Source organism: Humulus lupulus, chromosome 9 (genome assembly GCF_963169125.1).
Source record: "Humulus lupulus chromosome 9, drHumLupu1.1, whole genome shotgun sequence".
NCBI classification, from domain to species: domain Eukaryota; kingdom Viridiplantae; phylum Streptophyta; class Magnoliopsida; order Rosales; family Cannabaceae; genus Humulus; species Humulus lupulus.
Window position 1 is genome coordinate 144,958,715 of NC_084801.1, and position 21,752 is coordinate 144,980,466.

The 21,752-nt window shown below is 33.1% G+C and overlaps 2 protein-coding genes across 2 annotated transcripts; both read left to right on the forward strand.

The window, feature by feature from the left end:
- Positions 1-14,115: 14,115 nt before the first annotated feature.
- On the forward strand, positions 14,116-15,739 carry LOC133802099 (uncharacterized). Its single transcript, XM_062240341.1, has 5 exons — positions 14,116-14,367; positions 14,470-14,634; positions 14,737-14,823; positions 15,341-15,475; positions 15,636-15,739. Exons 1-5 carry the CDS (start codon positions 14,227-14,229, stop codon positions 15,717-15,719), a joined length of 612 nt encoding a protein of 203 aa, XP_062096325.1. The 5' UTR covers positions 14,116-14,226; the 3' UTR covers positions 15,720-15,739.
- Positions 15,740-16,903: 1,164 nt separating this feature from the next.
- Positions 16,904-17,720, forward strand: LOC133800130 (uncharacterized). The gene is made up of 3 exons (XM_062238097.1): positions 16,904-17,097; positions 17,161-17,400; positions 17,706-17,720. The coding sequence occupies exons 1-3, from the start codon at positions 16,999-17,001 to the stop codon at positions 17,718-17,720; spliced, it is 354 nt and encodes a 117-aa protein (XP_062094081.1). The 5' UTR covers positions 16,904-16,998.
- The last annotated feature ends 4,032 nt before the right edge of the window (positions 17,721-21,752 follow it).

Consider the following 21,752-nt stretch of genomic DNA (forward strand, 5'->3'; position numbering starts at 1 on the left):
TACGTTTTAACTGACCATCTGTTTGAGGGTGAAATGTCGTACTTAGTTTTAACTTAGTAACCATTGCACACTGTAGACCTTCCCAGAATTTTGATGTGAAAACCGATCCTCTATAGGAGACTATCATCTTTGGAACTCCATGCAATCTCACTATCTCTACCACGTAAAGCTCTATGTCCTGCTCAGCGTTATAAATTGTTCTTACTGGCAAGAAGTGAGCAGATTTTGTGAGTCTGTCTACTATCACCCAAACAGAGTCATGCTGCTTGGTGGTCCTTGGCAATCCCATCACGAAATCCATCACTATATCTTCCCATTTCCATTCGGGAATCTCTAATGGTTGCAAAGTTCCAGCGGGTCTTTGATTTTTAGCTTTAACTTGTTGACATGTAAGGGATTTTGCTAGGAATTCTACTATGTCTTTCTTCATTCCTTGGCACCAGTACATTGTCTTGACATCGTTGTACATCTTAGTTGATCCCTGTGAAGTGAATGCGGAGTAGTATGCGCTTCCTTCATAATATTTTCTCTTAATCCTCCACTTTCAGGCACACATACTCGGTTTCTATATCGTAGCATGCCTTCTTTTTTCAAGGAGAAATCAAAATTCTCTGAGCTTAGTATTGCTGCCTTCATCTTAAGAAGAAACTCATCCTCTTGTTGTTTCTCCTTTATTTTCTCCATTAGAGTTGACTTGATTGTGAGGTCAGCTAGTTGTTCAGTTATTAGCTCAATTCTGGACCTCTTAATATCATCTTGCAAGTGTTGAGCTATCCCCTTAAGTGTTGACAAACTTCCGTAATTCCACCTACTAAGTGCATCTGCCACAATGTTACCCTTTCCCGGATGATATAAGATCTCACAATCATAGTCTTTTACTAACTCCAGCCATCTTCGTTGCCTCATATTGAGCTCCTTCTACGAGAAGTGCTTTAGACTTTTGTGGTCCATATAGATTTTGCACTTTTCTCCGTACAGATAGTGCCTCCAAATCTTTAGAGCGAAAACCACCGCTGCCAATTCTAAGTCATGGGTCAGATAGCGTTGCTCGTACTCCTTTAGTTGTCACGAGGCATAGGCGACCACTCTTTCATCTTGCATCAAAACGCATCCAAGCCCCTACTTTTACGTGTCGCAATACACTACAAACTTGCCCTTATCATTTGGGATGAATAGAACTGGGGCAGATATATGCTTGTCCTTTAACGTTTGGAAGCTTTCTTCACATTTCTCCATCCATTCAAATTTTTGTTGCTTCCTCATCAAATTAGTTATGGTGTAGCTATTCTGGAGAACCCTTTAACAAATCGCACTATAAGAAAAAATGCTTTTAATAAGACCAAAAATGTGTTATCAAAACATACCATAACAATTTTTAACGTGTTAAGACCTACTATGTTATCGTAGGTCAGGGTACTTTACATAACACTTTATCATTGTTATACAGATGTGTTATTATACTGTCAACGATAACACACTTTCTGTGTTATTTTAATAAATAGATAAGTGTTTAATTATATTATTTATAGTCGATTATATAACACATTTCAATACTTATAAATTTGTGTTATACTACACTTTAGTATAACACATTTTTTGTGTTATATAATGAAGTTTGCATAACAAAATTATTTACTTATAAAAAGTGTTATTGTAATAGATATTATAACACATTTTTCGTATTATTTTAATATTTAGATAAGTTTAAATTATCATTATATATTCATTTAAATAACACTAATTTATTCTATTATATTTTTATTTTTTATTTATATAATTAAAAGTAGCTTTCTAATATATACTAGCATCATCAAATGAACTTGATTTTCAAATAACAAAAAGTAAAAACATTCAACATTGTATTAACAATTCACAAATTGGTTTAAAACATTCAACACTGTCATCAACAACAAAATGTTCTTTAAGTATTCAAGTAGTCTTAAATATTCAACATATTGAAAAGTTACTACTTTCAGCACAAAACATTATACAACTGCCCAACACAAAGCCTTCAAAATTAAGTATCCATTTCTATTTCGCTTGTCGCATCTGCAAAATAAACAAAGAAATACTTTATTGTTATTATCTAGCATCACAAATTACTTCAAGAAAAATGCTATGAAAATTATTTCCAAGAGAGGACACCACATACAAAATAATGAATTCACAACTACACCAAAGAAAACAAAGAAACCAAACACTAAATTATAAGACATTGGTTCTTTTTTGAATATGAAAATGTACCTCTTGGAATAACCTTTTTAGAAGGCCATGCAGTTGTGGAACCAACTGCTTCTTGTATTGTAAGCATATCATTATTAGGACGAAATAAGTAAGATTCTGGTACAATATCAGCATCAACCCATACTCTCATAAAGTCTGGTCCAAGAGGCTTTCCATGTACAGTTAATTTTGGATCACTAGAATCCCAACGACCTTCAACAACAATTATATCTGTCCATTCAAGCAAGTAGCAAGCATTCTTCACTTTTGTAAAGTATCAAGATCCTGAAAACGAAAATGATAAAAAAAAATTACTATACATATTTCAGCAGTAATTTCCTAGCACACACACATACAACCCATAAAAAAAAAAGATTATTGCACTTTTCAGACAGCCAGAATGACCATTTGAATGGAGCCTTCTCGTTTCCAATTCCTTCGAAACCCATTTCTATGATTTAGTGTTCCTTCAAATTTCAAGAATTCTATACTACAATTAGTATAGATATTTACTCTTTGAAAAATAAGCAAAATTTGTTTTGATAGTACAAATTGCCACAAAGCCCACAAGAATTTATAAGAATATCAATTATCTGAAATCATGTGTTCATGTATATGTGTGAGAGAGAAAGAGAGGAAGGAAACAATAGAGAAGTTAAACTAAATTTATATATGTACCATACTAATCCAACCATAACAGTAATAAAATTGTTGAGATTAGCTTTTGGGACCTAGCAACAATAAAAAATAGATAATAGTGATAAATACTGAAAACAAAAATCATTAACATGCTACTGTACAAATTGAAGGCACCAAAATCACCCTTCATGAGTCAAAGTTTGCCATAATCTATAGAAGATATTGTGAAATAAAGAATTTGATTGTAGAGTGCATAACAATAAATCAACAGACCTTGTGAACTACTATAAACTACTATAGAATCACAGAAGAATACAATATTTTGATCCTAAATTATTATAAATTCACTCTTTATCAACATAACTCAAGAAAAATTAAAATTTAAGCATGTCATGCTGTTGAAAACATCTTCTCGAAAATGCAGTGTCTTCCAACAATGCCTACATAAATGCAAGCATCATCTTAAGTTTAGCCATTGAGAAAGGAAAGTAGATATAGCATGGTGTTGTGTCTATCAAGAAATAAAAATGATCTATTTTAATTGCCTAAACTGATTAAAGTTCCAACTGCAGCTTTTAAAGCAAAAATAAACAAGAACTTAACTTCCGATGACACGCATTACCTGGAAAATTAGTGACAATCAACAACTATGAACAAGCTTTCACTCAAGCAGGACATTCAAATTCAAAATCTAACAAAAAATATGCACTGGAAAACCTCATTTACATTAAGGTATTTTATGCTTAAGCCAGTAAAGTATACAATTCCAAGACTAAGATTCAGCAATTAAAATTCCATAAAAACAGAAGAATTTGAGGAAGGGCTTGTAATCAAACAACAATATTGATAGTGCTAAACATATGAGCAAATGTAACTGCTAGATTCATAGGTACCAGGTCGCATAAAGATATATCACTAACAATGATAATTCCAATATCTAGTAAATCAATATGCAAATAAGTTTACTACTTTTTTTTCAGTTCATCTCAGGCAATACAAAAAATTTCGCAATAGTTAGCTAATTCTGTAAACTAAAATCTTGTCATTTTAGAGCATATCTATAATCATCTTAGAAACCATTTAAACTTAATTAATTATAAAACAAAGTGCACACTTAATAGACCCTATTAGATAAACGATGCACCAGTACTAAATAATTACCATGATGTCAAAATGCAGATAAACGTTGAGAATTAAATTACTTTGGGAAATTTAATTGACATGACCATGCATAAGCAAACTGTTTGTAAATCCATCCCTCAACACATAAACCAAAGATCTGTCAGTGTTAGACAATAAAGTGTTTTCACTAGCCAAGGAGATCTCTAGACATACCTTACCACGGCACAAATAAAAAAATATTGCACCAAAAGTTGAGGAGTCCTTCAGCATAGCCATGTAATCCTGACAAAACAGGAGTAAAGAAATGCATCAAATAGACCATTTAAGTAGAGGAAGTGATGTCTATGGACTTATTGTAGTGCTTGGAACTAATGTAAGTAATCTCAATTCACTCAGGAAACAAAGAAGATTGTCTAGGTTCTACAACAGGTTTCTTATGCCTGCAGATACTTTCCCATAATGTTGTTGAATTTGCATGACTCTGCAACATTGGAACAATAATTGTTTAGACTAAAATAAACAGAGTTGAACCCTTCACTAATTGATTTATATTGCTTACCATTTTCTTCCAGCACCCAATGCATTGGTCCAAAAGGTAGTAAGATGGAAAGAATACAAGCAGCCCATCAAGAACAATTCGAGCAAAATTGACTGAAACATTGAAATCAAACACAAAAAATCAAGGATTATGATTAGTAGTAATCAAGTTCACGTGCTACTGATTTGGATTAGACAACTTCCAGTTCCTAAATCCATAAATATAGGTATGTTGATTAACACATTACAGTGAACAAAATTAAGCAGAGAAGTTTGAGAAGAAAAAGAATTTCAATCTGTCTCTAAATCATGGAAGCATTAAATACACCTTAGACTGCTTATCTATGCATCAATACAAATGAACAAAACTCAGGTTTCGATATTTATCTGGATCATCATAACATAATTGAATGAATCTCAATGGTCTTAAGAGCAGTGGAATCAAAACACAAATTCATAGCTTTGCAAAATTTAAATTTAAAATAACCATGTAAATTTTCTGCAGGAAGATTATTGCCAGAATAAAGAACTATACAAAAGGAGCACCCAGCAGCATAAATAGAAAGTAATTAGACAAAAAGGGTTGCAGATGGAGAACATGTGATAAAAAGAAAGGCTGCCAAAGAAAATAAAAAGAATATGCTAACAATTGAATGTCATGCTCTGTTTTTCTACCATGTTATCAAACTATTAAATGCTCTTCACATGCACTAGCAATCATATTTTAATGAAATTTAGTGTTAAATTAAAAACAAGAAATATATTAAATAATATGGTAAGAATGTCTTGCTTTCATGTCTCTAACCAAATTCATCCACACACTGTCAAAGTGAACCAAAATCAAAATCTATAAGAATTTGTATTATTCAAGAAATAAATACAAGCGAAAATAAACTAGAACCAGATAGGTTATATACCTAGAACCAAACTTTTGTAAAAGTTGTTATTCATCGTTTTCCACTAATACCATTTGTGAGTATGATAAAGAAATTTTCTAGAGTAGCAAAGAGGTCATCAATCACTATAGTCTCTAAAATTCATCAGTATGGTAGGTTTATTTGCATATTAAAGGCTAATTTATTTTGCAACAGTCCTTTTTAAGGGGTCTACTCACTAAGAGGCAACAACAAACAAAAACATTGAAGCCATAGTGAAGTATGATACATTTAAACAATCCAAAAAGAAAAGTATCTAGAACTATTTCATGACATGACATTATCCCTAGATTGGTGTGTTTTGTGTAAGAAGAATTCTGAAAATGCAGATGGCTTGTTCTTCCACTGCCCGGTGTCAATCCAAGTTTGGTACAAGAATTTGGAAGAATTTAAAATGGTCTGGTGTGCTCCAGCAAACTATCTAGGTGCTTTTTGTTTTAGGTGAGCGACTCAAAGGCGAAGAAGACTCTTTGGCAGATTGTAGTAACAGCTATCTGTTGGGTTATTTGACTAAAGAGGAATAAGAAAATCTTTGAGGAAATGGAAAACAGGGTGGAGAAATTTGGGATAAATTTATAATGAGTGGAATTTGGAATTAACCGAGAAATAACAAACACAGATCAAATAAATAGATGTCAATAGCTTTTTTTTCATTCAAACATTCAATCAAACATCATAACTACATTAATTATATAGTTAAAATGTATATTTTATAAACATTTCCATTCTCACAAATGAATCACAGATAATGGAACACCACTATCAAATGCACACATTTTCAACAAAATCAGTAATACTCAATCAAATTTATTGAAATATAAGTTATTTTGTAGAAAAAAAACTCATCACAGAAAAAAAAAAAAAAAGAAAAAAATACCAAAATATTTGTTCCTATCACTGTGAGGGAGATGGAGAGGCTGAAATGCTTGGCTTGCATATCTCTAAGCTGGAGAAGGTGCCTGGGCGAGGAAGAATGCCCGAACTGAAGGCTGGATGGAGCTCGCTGGTCTCACGCCGGGAAGAAGAAGGCTTGGCCGACACAGGGAAAAGGAGAAGAAGAGCTGGCCTCCGGTGTTGTCGTTTACCTCTGGTGTCGTGTGAGGGCTTGGACCGGCGTGGGTCGAAGCTTCGACAGCCTCTGAAGATCCCTAGCCAGTGCGTGTAGGGGAAGGTAGCGGTCGGGCTCCATAAAGACATAGGCGAGAGAGAAAGAGTGAAGGAGAGAGGTCTGGTGGGAGAAAAAGATCCGAGAGAGAGGAGAGAGAACGATGAGGAAAAAGGAGAAGAAAAGAAAGAGAAAGAGAGATCTGAATTAAGTGAGACATAGAAAATTAAAAAAGAATACAAGAAAAAGAAGAAAAAAGAAGGAAATAATGAGAGAGAAGGAGAGAGGAAAGGATAACACATCTTTTTAGTCTGGCACCATTTATTTTGCCAATTTTCACTTTACCGCTTTTTTATATTATCAATTATAATACTTTTTCAATAAGCTTATATTAATGTGTTGTAGAAAGTATTATTTGGTGTAGTGTCGTCTATAATATCTTGCCAATCCTAGAAAACTTCTCACCTCCGTGGAACTTTTGGGTTTGGGCCATTCCTTCACTCCTTCACTGCTTCGATCTTGGCTGGATCTACTTCCATGCCATCTTTAGACATAATGTATCCTAGAAATGCAACCTTCTCTAACCAGAATTTGCATTTCTTAAACCTAGCGTATAATTGATGACCTTTGAGTTGTTCCAACGTCAGTCGCAGGTGCTCTTCATGCTCGTCTTTCATTTTTGAGTAGATCAATATGTCGTCTATAAACACCACAATGAAACATATCCAGATAGTCCTTAAATACTCGGTTCATCAGATCCATGAATGTTGCTGGTGCATTTGTTAATCCAAAAGACATCACCAAAAACTCGTAGTGTCCATATCTAGTTCGAAAAGACATTTTTGGGATATCTTTTTCTCGTACTCTTAGCTGATGATACCGTGACCGCAAGTCTATCTTTGAAAATACGGTAGATCCTTGTAGTTGATAAAAAATATCGTCTATTTGAGGCAAAGGTTATTTATTCTTGATCGTCACTTTATTCAGTTCTCGATATTCGATGCACATCCTCATACTCCCGTCTTTCTTTTTGACAAAAAGCATTGGTGCTCCCCAAGGAAAATAGCTTGGTCTGATGAAACCCTTGTCTAATAACTCCTGCAGTTGTATCTTTATCTCCTTTAACTCAGTAGGCGCCATTCTATAGGGAGATTTTGAGATTGGTGCCATCTCACGTGCCAATTCTATTTCAAACTCAATTTCCCTACTCGGAGGTGATCCAGGTAGATCTTCTGGAAACACCTCGGGAAATTCACATACAATAGGTACATACTATCGGTATTCGAGTTCGAGAAACTTCTCCTTTGAAGGTGAACTGCTCCCCGCCTTCTATTTTAAAGTTGACTATCTTACCCTTACAGTCTATCGTTGCCCCATGTTTGGCTAACCAATCCATGCCTAAAATTACGTCATAATCTTTAAGGTCTAACTCGATCAAATCTACTGGTAATTCTTTTCCTTCGATTCTAACTACAACACTACGCACCCCTCTACTAGATAACATCCTCCGTGACAAACATATCTCTAAAAAGTTCGCATGGTCTATCTAAGATATCAATAGTATTCATAGAAACAAAAGAATACATAGCTCCTGAATCGAATAACACATTGTATAATTTACCAGAGATAATGACCTGACCTGTTACCACAGTATTACTAGTTTCTACTTCACCTCTAGTAAGAGCAAAACTCTGGCTGGCACGAGCTTATCATCTTTCTTTTGGTCTTTCAACTTTGGGCAATCCTTTTTAATGTGTCCTTCTTCTCTGCAATTGAAACAACCATTTGTCTTATATTGACATTCTCCTGAATGCTTCCTCTTGCAGATAGGGCACTGGGGATACTCCACATAGGGCTTCTTATTCTTGTTACTTTCTGGTGCAGTCTTATTCTTCTTGTCGGCTTTTTGATTTTGATTGCCGTCATGCTTTCACTTGTGGTCATTCTAGTCATTGTTATTCTTTTTGGCATCCCTTCTGGCCATGCCTTCTTTCCAGATCCTTTCTTTAGCCTACTCAGCTTCCAAAGCTACCTATAATGTTTCCGCATAAGTGGTTATTACCCGAATCAACTTAACGTCGCGGGCTATCATTGGTTTCAGTCCCTTCACGAATCTTTGAATTCTCAGCATCTCAGTGGGTACCATTTCCGCTGCGAACTTAGCCAGCCTATCAAACTTCCTGGCATACTCTGTCACAGTCGAATTCCCTTGAGTAAGCGTGACGAATTCGTCCATCCTTGTGGCTAGAATCGCATTCATTGTAGTATTTTTTGTTGAACACTTGGATAAACTCCTCCCAAGTCATAATGTTCACATCTCTAGTCTACTTCACTATATCCCACCAGATGTGGGCGTCTTTCTTTAGCAAGCTTGAAGTGCAAGAGACTCGATCTTCATTTCCAAGCCGCATATATTCTAGAATGGACTCCACTGATCGAATCCACTCTTCTGCTTCTATTGGATCTGACCCACCATCGAAGTTTGGCGGTTGCTGCTTCCTAAAGCGTTCATATACTGCCTCGTAGCGAGGTTCTACCAACTGTAGTAATTGCGCTAGAGGAATGACTTGCTACGCCACTTGTTGTTGTTGCCCTGAGTTTAATTGGAACTCTTTTTCCCTTCTCCTTAGTTCTGCCCTAAGACGAGCATTCTCCCTTTCCAAATTTTCTCGAGTAGCAGCTGCTGCTTGCTCTTCTACTACATTGGGTGCCTCAAGCACTCCTAGGGCTGCTAGAAATTCTTCATATGTGGGGGTGGCGGCAGCTCTTCTTCCTTGCCCCCTTCCTCGGCCTCGGCCCCTTCCTTGGCCTCTACCTTGGCCATTTAGTCTTTCAGATCTTCTTGGTTCCTGCTCCATGTGTCTTTTCTGTTTCCCCAAAAGAGAAAAGTTGAAAAACTAAGACAAACAAAACAAGTAAAGGATACAACTTAGCCTATTGTACTATTATCTATTAGGTCCATCTATCTATAAAAACTACCCTATAACAATTAAGTCCTACTCGGGTAAATGGGCCTTAACAATTGAATCTTCCATGGAGGAGGGCTGGGTTCAGTATATCGTACCCACTACTAAGGCCCCCTAACTTTTACTTGGACCCAAAAGACAGGAATTTGAACCCTTGCATTATTAATTGTTATTTATTTAAATTGGACCCAATCTAATAATGCAAAGAAAATGGGCCTTCACAAATAGGCTAACCCATAAGAGAGGAATTTAAACTGTACATTTTCAATTGAATCCAAAACCCTTAACACTTACTAAACATTGAAATAAAAGCAAATAACATGTTTTATATATATAAAAAAAAAGCAACTAGTGAAAATATTCTAAAACAACATATAATACAATTTATCGATGTGTGTCTAATCCTCCACATCGGATCCATTATCATACACAGGGTCTAATATTCTTCTTATAGCTTTAACCTTTCTCATCATACTTGAGTCCATTGGGCTAATTTATGAAAATAGCACCAAAAAAAAAAACATTACAAACATATTTGGAAAACAATGTGTATACTTACTTGGTAACAAGTAGGACATTTGTAGCTATCATGTGTATTTCGTGGGAACGTTCAGGACCAATATAGTCGTGGGCTCTGATACCACCTGTAACGCCCTAATTTCTCATAGATTACCGAGAACACAATGTTGGGTCATAATCATAAATATTGCTCTTTTATTTAATAAAAACTTAAAAATAAATACATGGATCCATGGTTTTACAAAATCAAAATAATTGTCTTTAACATAAAAATATGAGCAACATTTAAATAAAAATTTAAAATAATCATTCTTTAATAAAAGCAGGCCCGCTTGATCTTGCATGACTATATGGTCCCCACGAATACGTCACGAAGCTCTTAGGTCCCACACTCGCCACCGGCCTTTCTATCCTTAATTTCCTGAAATAACAACATCATAAGGAGTGAGCTTCTAAGCCCAACCAGGAAAATACAACCAAGAGTTAGTCATATAATCAAACATAACATAATTCACAAGATTCATGCAAACACAAACCTCTAGATCATATCATAACTGAAGTCATAATTCTAAATCATAATCTAAGCCGTAAATCATAAATCATACTCTAAGTCACAAGTCATAGGTCATAAATCATAGATCATAAATCATAACTAAAATAACAAGTCAGATATAATAAAAAGATACGTGTTCATATAGGGGTGGTAATTAAGCCCCAGACAAAAGTCCGTCATACACCAGACATAGGTCCGACATAAATTTTTGGCAACCGAGCCTACCGGACATAGTCCGCCATACATCATTGGATACCTTAGGTCCAGACACACTTACCCCTTTATTGTACCTGAAATGTTAGGTCATACAAACATAAACTATATCATACCTTAGATAAACTAGATCATAATACTAAACTATGTAATTTTCCTTACCAAAAACCGAAATATTGGAGACAAGAGCGGGATTGAAACTCCTAAAACCAAACATAAAGAAACCATATGTTTCTAAAGAAATGAAGTTGAAAAGAAAATCTAAACCATCAAAGAAGAAACTTACCAAGAAGAACCTTAAATTAAGAACTTAAACACCTAACCATCAAAATCATAAACAGAAGTTAGGATCTGAAAGAAACTTAAGGAAAACTAAGGAATCATAAAGAATAGAACTTATGAATGGTATTACCTTGGATGAACTAGAACCGATCTACACTTCAATATCGAAAACACACTTTATCTCACTACCCAAGTGTTTATAAAGCTTAAGATAATAAAGCTTGTATCCCAAAACCCAAGTGTATCTCTCTATAGAAATCGTAGCAGCTTGAAGGCTCTGAACACAACTTGAAGAATGAAGAAAATGGCTGAGCACTAGGTCCTATTTATAGAGTTTGAGGACTGAAACTATCCTATTAAAAAAAATACTTAAATCCTTACACTACAAGAAATCTGATCTTTACCTGCCAATATTTTACCTACCAATATATATTGGTAGGGAAAGTAATGTTTTGCCTACCAATAGTTATTGGTAGATAATATTAGTAGGTAAATACTAGTCCATTATATTATATTTCTGAACAGAGCTTTACCTACCAATAATATCAGTAGGTAATGATCTTTACCTATGTATATTATGGAGGGAAATTTTTTAACCATTCCCGCTCAATTTTCCCCCCGTTTTTTATTTTCATTATATTATTTTATTATTATAAATGCTTATGTGGAAGCTTATGTGGAGTAAATAAGCTGACATTTACCTACCAATTTCTTACCTACATATATATATTGGTAGGTAAAAATATCTTTTGCCCACTAATATTTATTGGTAGCGAATATTAGTAAGTTATTATTTGTCATTAGTATATTAATTCATAAATGTTATTTCCTACCAATATTACCTACTAATATGGAGACTTTGCCTACATTTATTTTTGAGGGAAAAAATTTACAATTCCCGCTCAATTTTTCCTCCCAGTTTTGCTTACTTTTTATTTTATATTTTTATAAATGCTTATGTGTAAGCTGATGTGTTATAATATTGATGATGTGTTAAATTTGTTGTAATATGTGTCTGCCATCTGGCCTATTTTTTTTTGTATCAAATTAACAAATATATTATATGTTATATATTATATTTTATAACCCTTTCACGCACCCTTTCCTGTTTCCATTCCCTGTTCTCTCACAGCACTGTTCTATCACTGCCGTTCCGTTCCGTTCTCATAGCCGTTCCGTTGGAGTCCCTGATGTTTTGATCTTCATCAACAATCGCCTCTTCCAGTTCTTCCTCAAGACTGATTCATCTGCAACTGCTGGGTTTACCCAGCTACCGATTAATACAAGGTATCACTGACGACTATTATCAGTTTTTTCTTATTTCAAATCAAAGAAAATAGTTTAGAATTTAAAATCAAGAACAGCTTCTTGTCTGGATCTTGAATCGACAACATCCAGCCAACAATTTCATTCGAAATATTGGGAAATGAAAATCGCCAGTATCACTCGCCTGAATTTGATTTCTCACTACTGATTCTTCAGGCCCTTGTACTACTGGCAAATCTCAACAACTCGATATCATTTTTCTTATTTCATTTGATATTTTTTCAATGTTTTCAAATTCAATGCTTAGAAAAAAGAAAGAAAGAAAAGCAAACACACTCTATCCCAAAACCATGTAATGCACTCTGTACTTTCGCCGTCGCGATACGACCTGTGTTTGCATGTATATTCCTTAACCATACTTTAACTTCAACTTTGTTAATTACTAGGTTTCACTGAAAGAAAAACATTTTTTTAATTAATTAATCTATTTTCATTTTTTTTTTTGATGCAGATCGCGTGGTAATCGACGTTCTAGTCTTTCAATTATAACAGCGACTTGTTCAGAGGTTCAATTTTTCTTTGGGTTGGGAATTAAAAACCTTTTCTTTTTCTCTTAATTATTTGATGCTTTGATGAATTTACACACACATATATAAAAATACATATATATATATATATAGTGTAGCTTAGGGTTTTGAAGTTTCATGCTTGATATATGATAACAGTTTGTGATGGTTAACCGTAGTGATTATTAGTTGATTGATATCTCATCTATGAGAGAAGAGTATGTTTGCTCTTAAGGATGTTGGCCCAAAATCTGAAGGAAAGACATTGACCCAAAATCTTTTGTTTCATTAGTTCCGTGGTCAACTTTGCCTGTATGTTTGCTCTGAAGGATGTTGGCCCAAATTCTAAAGGAAAGACATTGACCCAAAATCTTTATGTTTCATCAGTTCCGTGGTCAATTTTGCCTGTTAAACCTAGTAGTACCCTAAAGACCTTTAAGTGAACTTTTTTTTGGTCAAAAATCCTTAAGTGGAACTTTGATTAGTGCCGGAAGTCATATTGTTGAAAGTTGAAACTCAGGGACACAAGCTCTCACTCTCTGTTACTCCCGACGTTTCTATAAACATTATTCTTGCTCCAAAAATGTGTATATATATATTATTAATAATAAAAAGATGGTGAAAGCAATCTTGAATTTTCGGCTAAACTACCATAATTTATAGTGTGTATAGTGCCTTTTATCTGGGTTATGCCTCACATCATTCATCTCTATAACTTCCTTCAGCATAGATGAATACATAAAGACACTGAACCTAATATTTAGAATCATCAACGGAATTTCTAAAGTTACAACACGCTAAGAGATTTATGTACTTAATTTTAGATTGATTAATTGAGTTTGTGTCATCTAATTGTTATTGGTGATGATGAAGCTTTTGACTTTTTGTAGACCAATTTACACTATTTTCTCAGGTTACAAAAGGTTTTTTTATAATTTTGTTATGGAGATCTTATTATATAATAGTTCTCTGTGTTTGCATTTGCACATTAACTGATACTAGGTGAGTTAGTATTCTCCTTGGGTAAGGTCTCATGACTGGATTTTTTTTCTATAACTTTCTTAGTATGAAATAGAACTTAGTTGCACTATACTAGCAACATTATAAAGTAAACTTTAGTCCAAATCTCAAAGTATCTATGTTTTATTATATTTAGTTATACACTTGTATGTTCATTCTTTTACTCAGCAAATTTGAAGCAAATTCTTATAATTCTTTGTTGGTTATATATTGTTATGATGCTTTCCCCCTTGTCATTTTATATATCAATATTGACTCAGGTATTAGCACTTTGGCTAACATGTCTCATTACGAAGGGGAAGAGATGGATCATGTTGCAGATGATAATGAAATGGCAGAAGGTGATGACATTATGTATTTGCGTGGTACAGAAAATGGTGATTCAGATTCAGATTCAGATGATGAAGAATATGATAATTTGGTTCATTCTGGTTATCTCACATTGATTATCAGCTATCATCATACCCCTGTTGGAAAAATATAAATTGGTTAAAAAGTATTCATATTCCCCTATCTTCTGCAGGAGAATAAAATAGTAGATACTGCAGCGGATGCCAGGAGAGGGCAGGATATTCAAGGAATTCCTTGGGAAAGATTGAGCATCTCTCGCGAGAAGTATAGGCAAGCTAGAGTAGAACAGTATAAGAACTATGAAAATGTTCCACAATCAAGAGAAGGTTCAGTGAAGGTAAAATGCAAATAATCTTTTTTTTTTTTTTGCTCATATCAGTATTAGACCAGTTTCTTTATTGGGTTTCTTTTTACTAAATGCTTCGTTTTGTCCTCCTAGGAATTCACACCAACCAAGAAAGGAGGATTATATTATGAGTTTTGGCGAAATAATAGATCAGTAAAATCAACAATCCTTCATTTCCAAGTATGTTGTTGTTTACATTTTGTTATGCTATTCCATTTTTATTTTTTAAAATTATCATACTTCGTCATCTATGTATGAAAATTGATATGTATATATATATTAGTATTGTGTTTCTGTATATGTGGCCTTCTTCTTGCGTACTTTTTTTTAAAACTAGACATCTCGCCTAATCCTACAATATTTGGAGACCCAAAAACTATTGCAATTGCTATGTATGTGTCTTGGAGGGACTCGAGCCTAAGATCTTGTGGTTGCAAATTTATTGCCTAGCTATTTGGGCTACCCCTCTTGGGTCTCTTGTCTACATTCTAAAAATTGTTTCGACTGATTTTTTATATTTAAGTTTTATCATATGGTGATTGATAAATTTTGAGATTAGTTAATAGAGTAGACACTTTACTAGGATTGTAGGTTGCAAATATCTTTGCTTTTCTGTATATATTTCATCCTCACAGACTTGGCTCTCTCTATATGTTTAAAATTATTTATGTATATGTACTATTGTTTGCAACTGCAGTTGAGGAACTTGGTTTGGTCTACTTCAAGGCATGATGTGTATCTTATGTCAAACTTCTCTGTTATTCACTGGTCTTCATTGAGCACGAAAAAAAAGGAAGTTCTTGATGTTTCTCGGCATGTAGCCCCCCGTGAGGTGCCATATCTTTTTCTAGACTAGTACTTTAAATTATGATGTGCAGTAGTTGAAAGCTTTTTTTTTCTTCTCCACTGTTTCAATGATATACCTTTTTTGGAGGGGAAACTAAGTTATGTACTTGGAACTGGGATTTCTAAAAGTTCTATTTTTTTAATAGAAACACCCTGGAAGTCTTCTGGAAGGATTTACTCAGACCCAAGTTAGTACTCTGGCTATAAGGGATAAGTTATTAATTTCTTGAGGGTTTCAGGGTGAACTTATATGTAAGGTAACTATTTCACTGTTAGTCACATTGTGTTTGTTCTCACTGCTCGTAGATGAATACCACCTGGTCGCTGGTTTCACTATTCACTTTTCTCTGAATATATAAACTGTCTGCATTTATATTTATCATGTATAGATTTTTTAAGAAAATGTGCAACATTCAATGAAGGAAGAATGAAGTCCCCTATTTAGTGGTTCTTTTTCAGTCAAGCCATGTTTTCAAATTCAGATATGTGTGATGCTTGAACTCATAATCAATATGTGCTACTGTCTAAAATAATTAAGTAATTAAGTAATATATGCTTGAACAATGATTAATAAACATGTCATGTTTCTATATAAGAACACATCCAACCATAAATGTAATGGAAAATTGTTCCAATTAACTAACCAAACAGGCAGCCTCACCATTAAACTTTACCAACTTGTCATTCTGCAGTGGTGCCAATGGGAAAAAGGTCTTGGGCTGACAAGAAAACTTGTATTGCTGTTGCCTTTTATGTTAGATATTAGATAGAAATTAGTTTGAAACATATGCAAAATGAGAAGGCCAAATTAGGTGTATTGTTGTTGTTGTTGCCGTTTTTTTGTCATTTTCAACATTTGAATATTAGTATTATTGGTTATAAATTAGGCAAGCGTGTGTGCTTGTGTATGTATATATAAAATATATTGAAAGCAAAAGATAAGGCCAAAAATAATATCATTATTTGACTTTAGGCTTTAATTAACATGTTAATGTGACTCTTGATTTAGTTATTCACTTCCCCTGTTGTCCCACATATGGAGAGCATAATTTGTTTTGGTCCGAACTCGTATCATCAAATTAATTGAATTGTATTTGCATCAACTTCTCATTAGCTAGTTTTTCTTTCTAGGTTATTAATATTTCAATACTCAATAACTCAGTTAGATAGTTTTAGCCGATCAAAGATTCAAAATATTTCATGTTTTTTTCTGCTTGCGTGACCTCCTAAAAGTATTTGCTTTTCATCTGTGCTTTCGATTAGTTTCTTTAATAAGTGGTTTATGTTTTCAATGATATTCTAGAAACAAAACTGAATCATCATTATTATTGCTATTACTGTATTTCAATTGTAGATATTTTTACATTTTCTTTTCTCTATTCTCTTTGTCCCACTCATGAAATTAATATCTTTGCTGAATTTTCATTCAGTTCTTTTTTAAATATCAAGCTAGTAAACCTGTATTTCAATTTTTCAGTCTCCACACCACGACATCATATTCGACGTGGAATGGTATTAACTTCTCCTACCGGTCAAATTGAGACATGGCATCTAAAGCATTATGATGCTGAGAAAGGATGGACTGGAATAGAGCTCGGGCCATTATATGTAAGTAATTTAAATTTTTATTTATTATATTTCTTACTTTTAATTAATTAAATATATTATTAGGATAAAATGATGGAGTTAAGGGGTCAACATCCTCCAGAAGAACTGTCTGATAAAGAGATTATGGAGGGTGTACTTGGACGTGATTCGGTATACTTGCGAGGGTGGGGGCGGTCTCCTAGTGTCACAACTTCTACTTCACATCGTGAAAATATTATGGGTAATCAACCAACTTATGAAGAGTTACTTGAACGACTTAATGATACAACTTCCCGCCTTAATGCTACTAACGAACAACTTAGTGTAGCTGTGGATATACTTCGTCATAAAAATTTGATGGCATCGCCTCCACCACCTCCAATAGACCAAGCTTCAGATGCAAATTTAAGAGAGTTGCCATCTATTTCAGTTCGGGAGTCACAAGATGATTCTTAGTTTATTTACATTAATTTACTAAGGAATGAACTTTATGAAGTTTTTTTTATTTTGGTAGGGGTAACCTTAAAATGATAACTTTATGACTTATTTTAGTAATGAACATTATAAAGAATTTTAGCATTAAACATTTTATTATTGAATGGTTTTTTTCTAGTTTATTTCTAATATAGAACATTTACAAATAACTGTGATTATCTTTTACCTACACATAACCATTAAATTTGAACAAAATATAAATTGTGTAACAAACCAATAAAATAAAGCTATGTGGGCTAACAAAATGATACCACGTAGGATGCCACATATGATGCCATGCAGAATGCCACGTAGGATGACATGTAGGATGCCACGTAGGATGCCACGTAAAACTACAAAAACCATGTCAACATACACATAGGATGCCATGTCATCAAACACGTCATCTGATGACTCATCAATTGATTTATAACTTAGTGGGGTCCACTGATTCTTTTACCTACCAGTGTTAATAAGTGTAGGTAAAGACTCTTTCCCCACTAACTTTTACCTACCAATCTCTACCAATTCAATATTGGTAGGTAAACCATATTACCCACCATTAGGCTAGTTTTACCTACACTTACAATTGGTAGGTAAAGACCCCATTTTCTTGTAGTGTTAAATATACATGATTATGACAAGTGGCATGCTCTTAATGGTTTTGGAAGGTTCTAGAGTTTCTAGATCTTTCTTTTATTAAAAAAAAAAACTTAAATCCTTAAATAAACATGATTATGACAAGTGTCATGCTATTAATGGTTCTGAAAGATTCTAGAGTTTCTAGAACTTTCTTTTATTTAAAAATACTTAAATCCTTAAATAAATATGATTATGACAAGTGTCATGCTCTTAATGGTTCTGGAAGATTCTAGAGCTTCTAGATATTATTAAACTATTCATCTAAAATGCTTAAATCCTCAAATAAACAAGATTGTGACAAGTGTCATGCTATTAAAATTCTATATAAACCTTAGTTTATAATAAATAATATTTATATGTCCAATAATATTAATCAAGCCTTATGTTATAATTAATATTTCTAAACTATAGGTTAAACTTATAAAAATCCTTAACTATTTCTATGAGTATCCAACTAAGTCCCGACTTGAACCAATATTCACGGAATTTAAAATACTACAAGCTACTACTATCTACTACTACTACTACTATCTAACTAAGTAAAATTCTGGAACACTATAGCCCTAACGGTACCCTAGCTAGTCACAATCAAAATAAATGATATTCATCAATATTGAGTAAATAAAGGCTTTCGGACCGAGTCCTAGCCTTGGAGACCTCGAGTTCTACTAATCAGGGTAGTAGATTACAAGAAAAAATAGTATTCATAACACTTAAAAACTGTTAACCGGGAGTATTGATAACGCTTCTGAAAACGCTAACATAGCCCCTGTTATTAAAAGTCATGTATTTTCTATAACACTTAAAAACTTCTAACCGGGAGTATTGATAACGCTTCGAATGTTAAGTTCGATGTTATCTTAAACTATTCAATAACACATTTTTAGTTGCTATAATATTCAAATAATAACATTTAGTTAGAGTATTTGGTTATAAATTTGAAGTTTAATCTTATACTTTATGCATAACACTTTCCAACTATTATGAAAATTGTTATATTTGATCATTTTATAACGTTTTTAGTTCATTCTATTATATAAATAATAACTTTTTGTCCCAATTATAATATATTATACAAAACAACCATAATTATTATAAATTCTCCCAGTAATAACATTTTGTTATTGTGTATTATGCATTTTTAATTGTTGTAAAAAGTTTTTATTATTGTATTTTGATTAAAAAAAATCACAATTGATCGAAATGTAATATTATATAGATAAAAAAAATCTAAAATATTCAATATATATGATAAACAATGAGTATTTTTACATTTGAAGACGAACTACTTCAAACCATGACACTGTCCACTTCAAAAGTTTGTAGTTCTAACTTGACTTTGAAAGCATAAATAATAAAATTCTATAGTCTTGCACATCCTTTGCTTCAAAAGTAAAAAACAGAACCAAAAGTAAACCATGAAGCTTGCTCCACCCTCCAATTCATCATCCATTCCATTGTGCACTTGTCTTTGTTGTGAAGTTGATTTTCTTAGCTACACAAGAGTTTAAATAATTAATTCTTAAACATATAGTTAATAGTAAACTAAAAGAGTACAAAAAGAAAGAAAGTTAATAACTCCATTACGACTTTATAAGTTGGCCATGCAATTACACTAACTACAACACATAGGCATGAAAGATTGAAGATTTATGCTTGGTAAAATACTCATTAGAAAAGTTAGCTCAAACACTTTATGATTATGAAATGAAAATGCAAATGATACACCAACCAAACATATAAATATATATATATACAATACAACAACTAATTTATAAAGAAAACCCAATAGCATAGTTTCCATAAGCTAATCAACTAAATTAAAATGTCACAATAGAGTGAAGGTATTGTTATGTTGAGATTATATATGAAACACTACAAAGAGTACAAAGCATAAACTAAGCACAACGATAGAAGTCAAAGATAAATGTATTTCTAAGAATGAGACAAATTAAAAGCATTTAACAATATTGTATTTAAAAGAAAAGGAAAGAGACTTGACAAGATGCTCATCCAAATAAGCATAGATTCTTTACACATGGCTAAGAAACTAGAAGGCATCATGTATTAAGATAAAAAAAATTGAGAACATGGCAGGATTCTAAGGCCTCAGACACATAATTCTTTTAAACCCATTTCAGCAAAGAAAGCATCCACAAAAATGGTACAACATAAACTATTTCAAAACAGAAGAAGAGAATTTTCCTTATTTTTCAAAGGGGAAATCAGAAATATGCATAAGTGAAACCACTTCTTATCACAAGGGGTAAATAAAGTAGGGTTAAACTTCAAAGTCTCCTAAAAGAATACAGATGTTATATGTGCTCTTCTTCTATAGTTTTAGAGGAGAAAATAATAAATAAACATAAGGAAAGTCATTCATTCTAATGCTAGAGTAATAGCGTATCAAAAAAGATACAAAACTCATTATCTTCCACTAATTTCTCAGGAATCCAAAGGTATCTATTTTCATCCTTGAGTTCAAATCATAGTTGGATTATATAATAACTGAAAATAGGCAGCCGACAAAAGGTAGTCTATGAATTGAACTAACACAACATTGGTAAGGAAATAAGGAGACAAGGTAGTCTATGAACTGAGCTAACAAAATAATAGAAAATAGGCAAAAGGCACACTATGAACTTAACTAAAACAAACCAATCTATGATCCTGACAAAAATTTGGAGGGAATTGATCATAAAATGCAGTTCAAACATATTCAAACACATAAATACCTCACACTTATCCTCAAAATACCAACTAGACCACAAATTTAAAAAAAAAATCTTCAAACTATATCATTAATCATACTCCAAAGTCGTAGCATATTAAAACCCCAGTTTTGAACACAAGTTACAAGGTTCTTAATACATATATACAATACAACTGTATCTAGATCAGAATAATTGTCTCCAAATAAGATAAATAGTAAAAGCGAATATACAACCCATAATTTCTTTAGACCAAATCAAAATAGAGAAATGAGATAAAACATTTATAAGAAACTCAAGCAAACAAAAATCTAAACCTCACCACAGCAACAAAGAATCTGCTTTACTAATGCAGTAAACATAGGAAAAATTATATCCTTAATTAGAATACCAATATCAACATCATGGAAACACAATATCAAAAAAAATATACAGCAATTTAAATCTAAATATAGCAAACATGACAGCACAATGTTAGAAAAAATATACAACAAACTTTGAAAAAGTAATGTGAGTCTGCAAAGATTTACATAGAATGAGAAATTTAAATCTACAAAGGTGTTAAATAACTTCAGCACTAGGCCTAGTAAAGTTTGTGTATGTGCATGCAAAAACCAATAAATCAGATAGTTATATAGTGTCCAGCCATAAAACACCAATTGATTCATTTGATGTCCAAATCACACTCTTATAATACCATTCAGAAGCATCCAAAACACATCCAAAGTAAAATTGCAGTACTAATCTTTTCATTTGAGATGTTTATTGCCATGTAGTAGTACAGTTTTAAACAAAGTTGCTTGCCATGTTGAAAATTATTTTCCAATTCAAATAGAAAGGAAAACACAG

Bases quoted from the DNA above. Each gene is read 5' to 3' on its own strand.
- LOC133802099 (XM_062240341.1), top strand. From the start codon at position 14,227: ATGTCTCATTACGAAGGGGAAGAGATGGATCATGTTGCAGATGATAAT. The intron at 14,368-14,469 runs GTTCATTCTGGT...TATCTTCTGCAG, and splicing joins ATGAAGAATATGATAATTTG to GAGAATAAAATAGTAGATAC. The intron at 14,824-15,340 runs GTATGTTGTTGT...TTGCAACTGCAG, and splicing joins CAACAATCCTTCATTTCCAA to TTGAGGAACTTGGTTTGGTC.
- LOC133800130 (XM_062238097.1), top strand. From the start codon at position 16,999: ATGGTATTAACTTCTCCTACCGGTCAAATTGAGACATGGCATCTAAAG. The intron at 17,098-17,160 runs GTAAGTAATTTA...ATATATTATTAG, and splicing joins TAGAGCTCGGGCCATTATAT to GATAAAATGATGGAGTTAAG.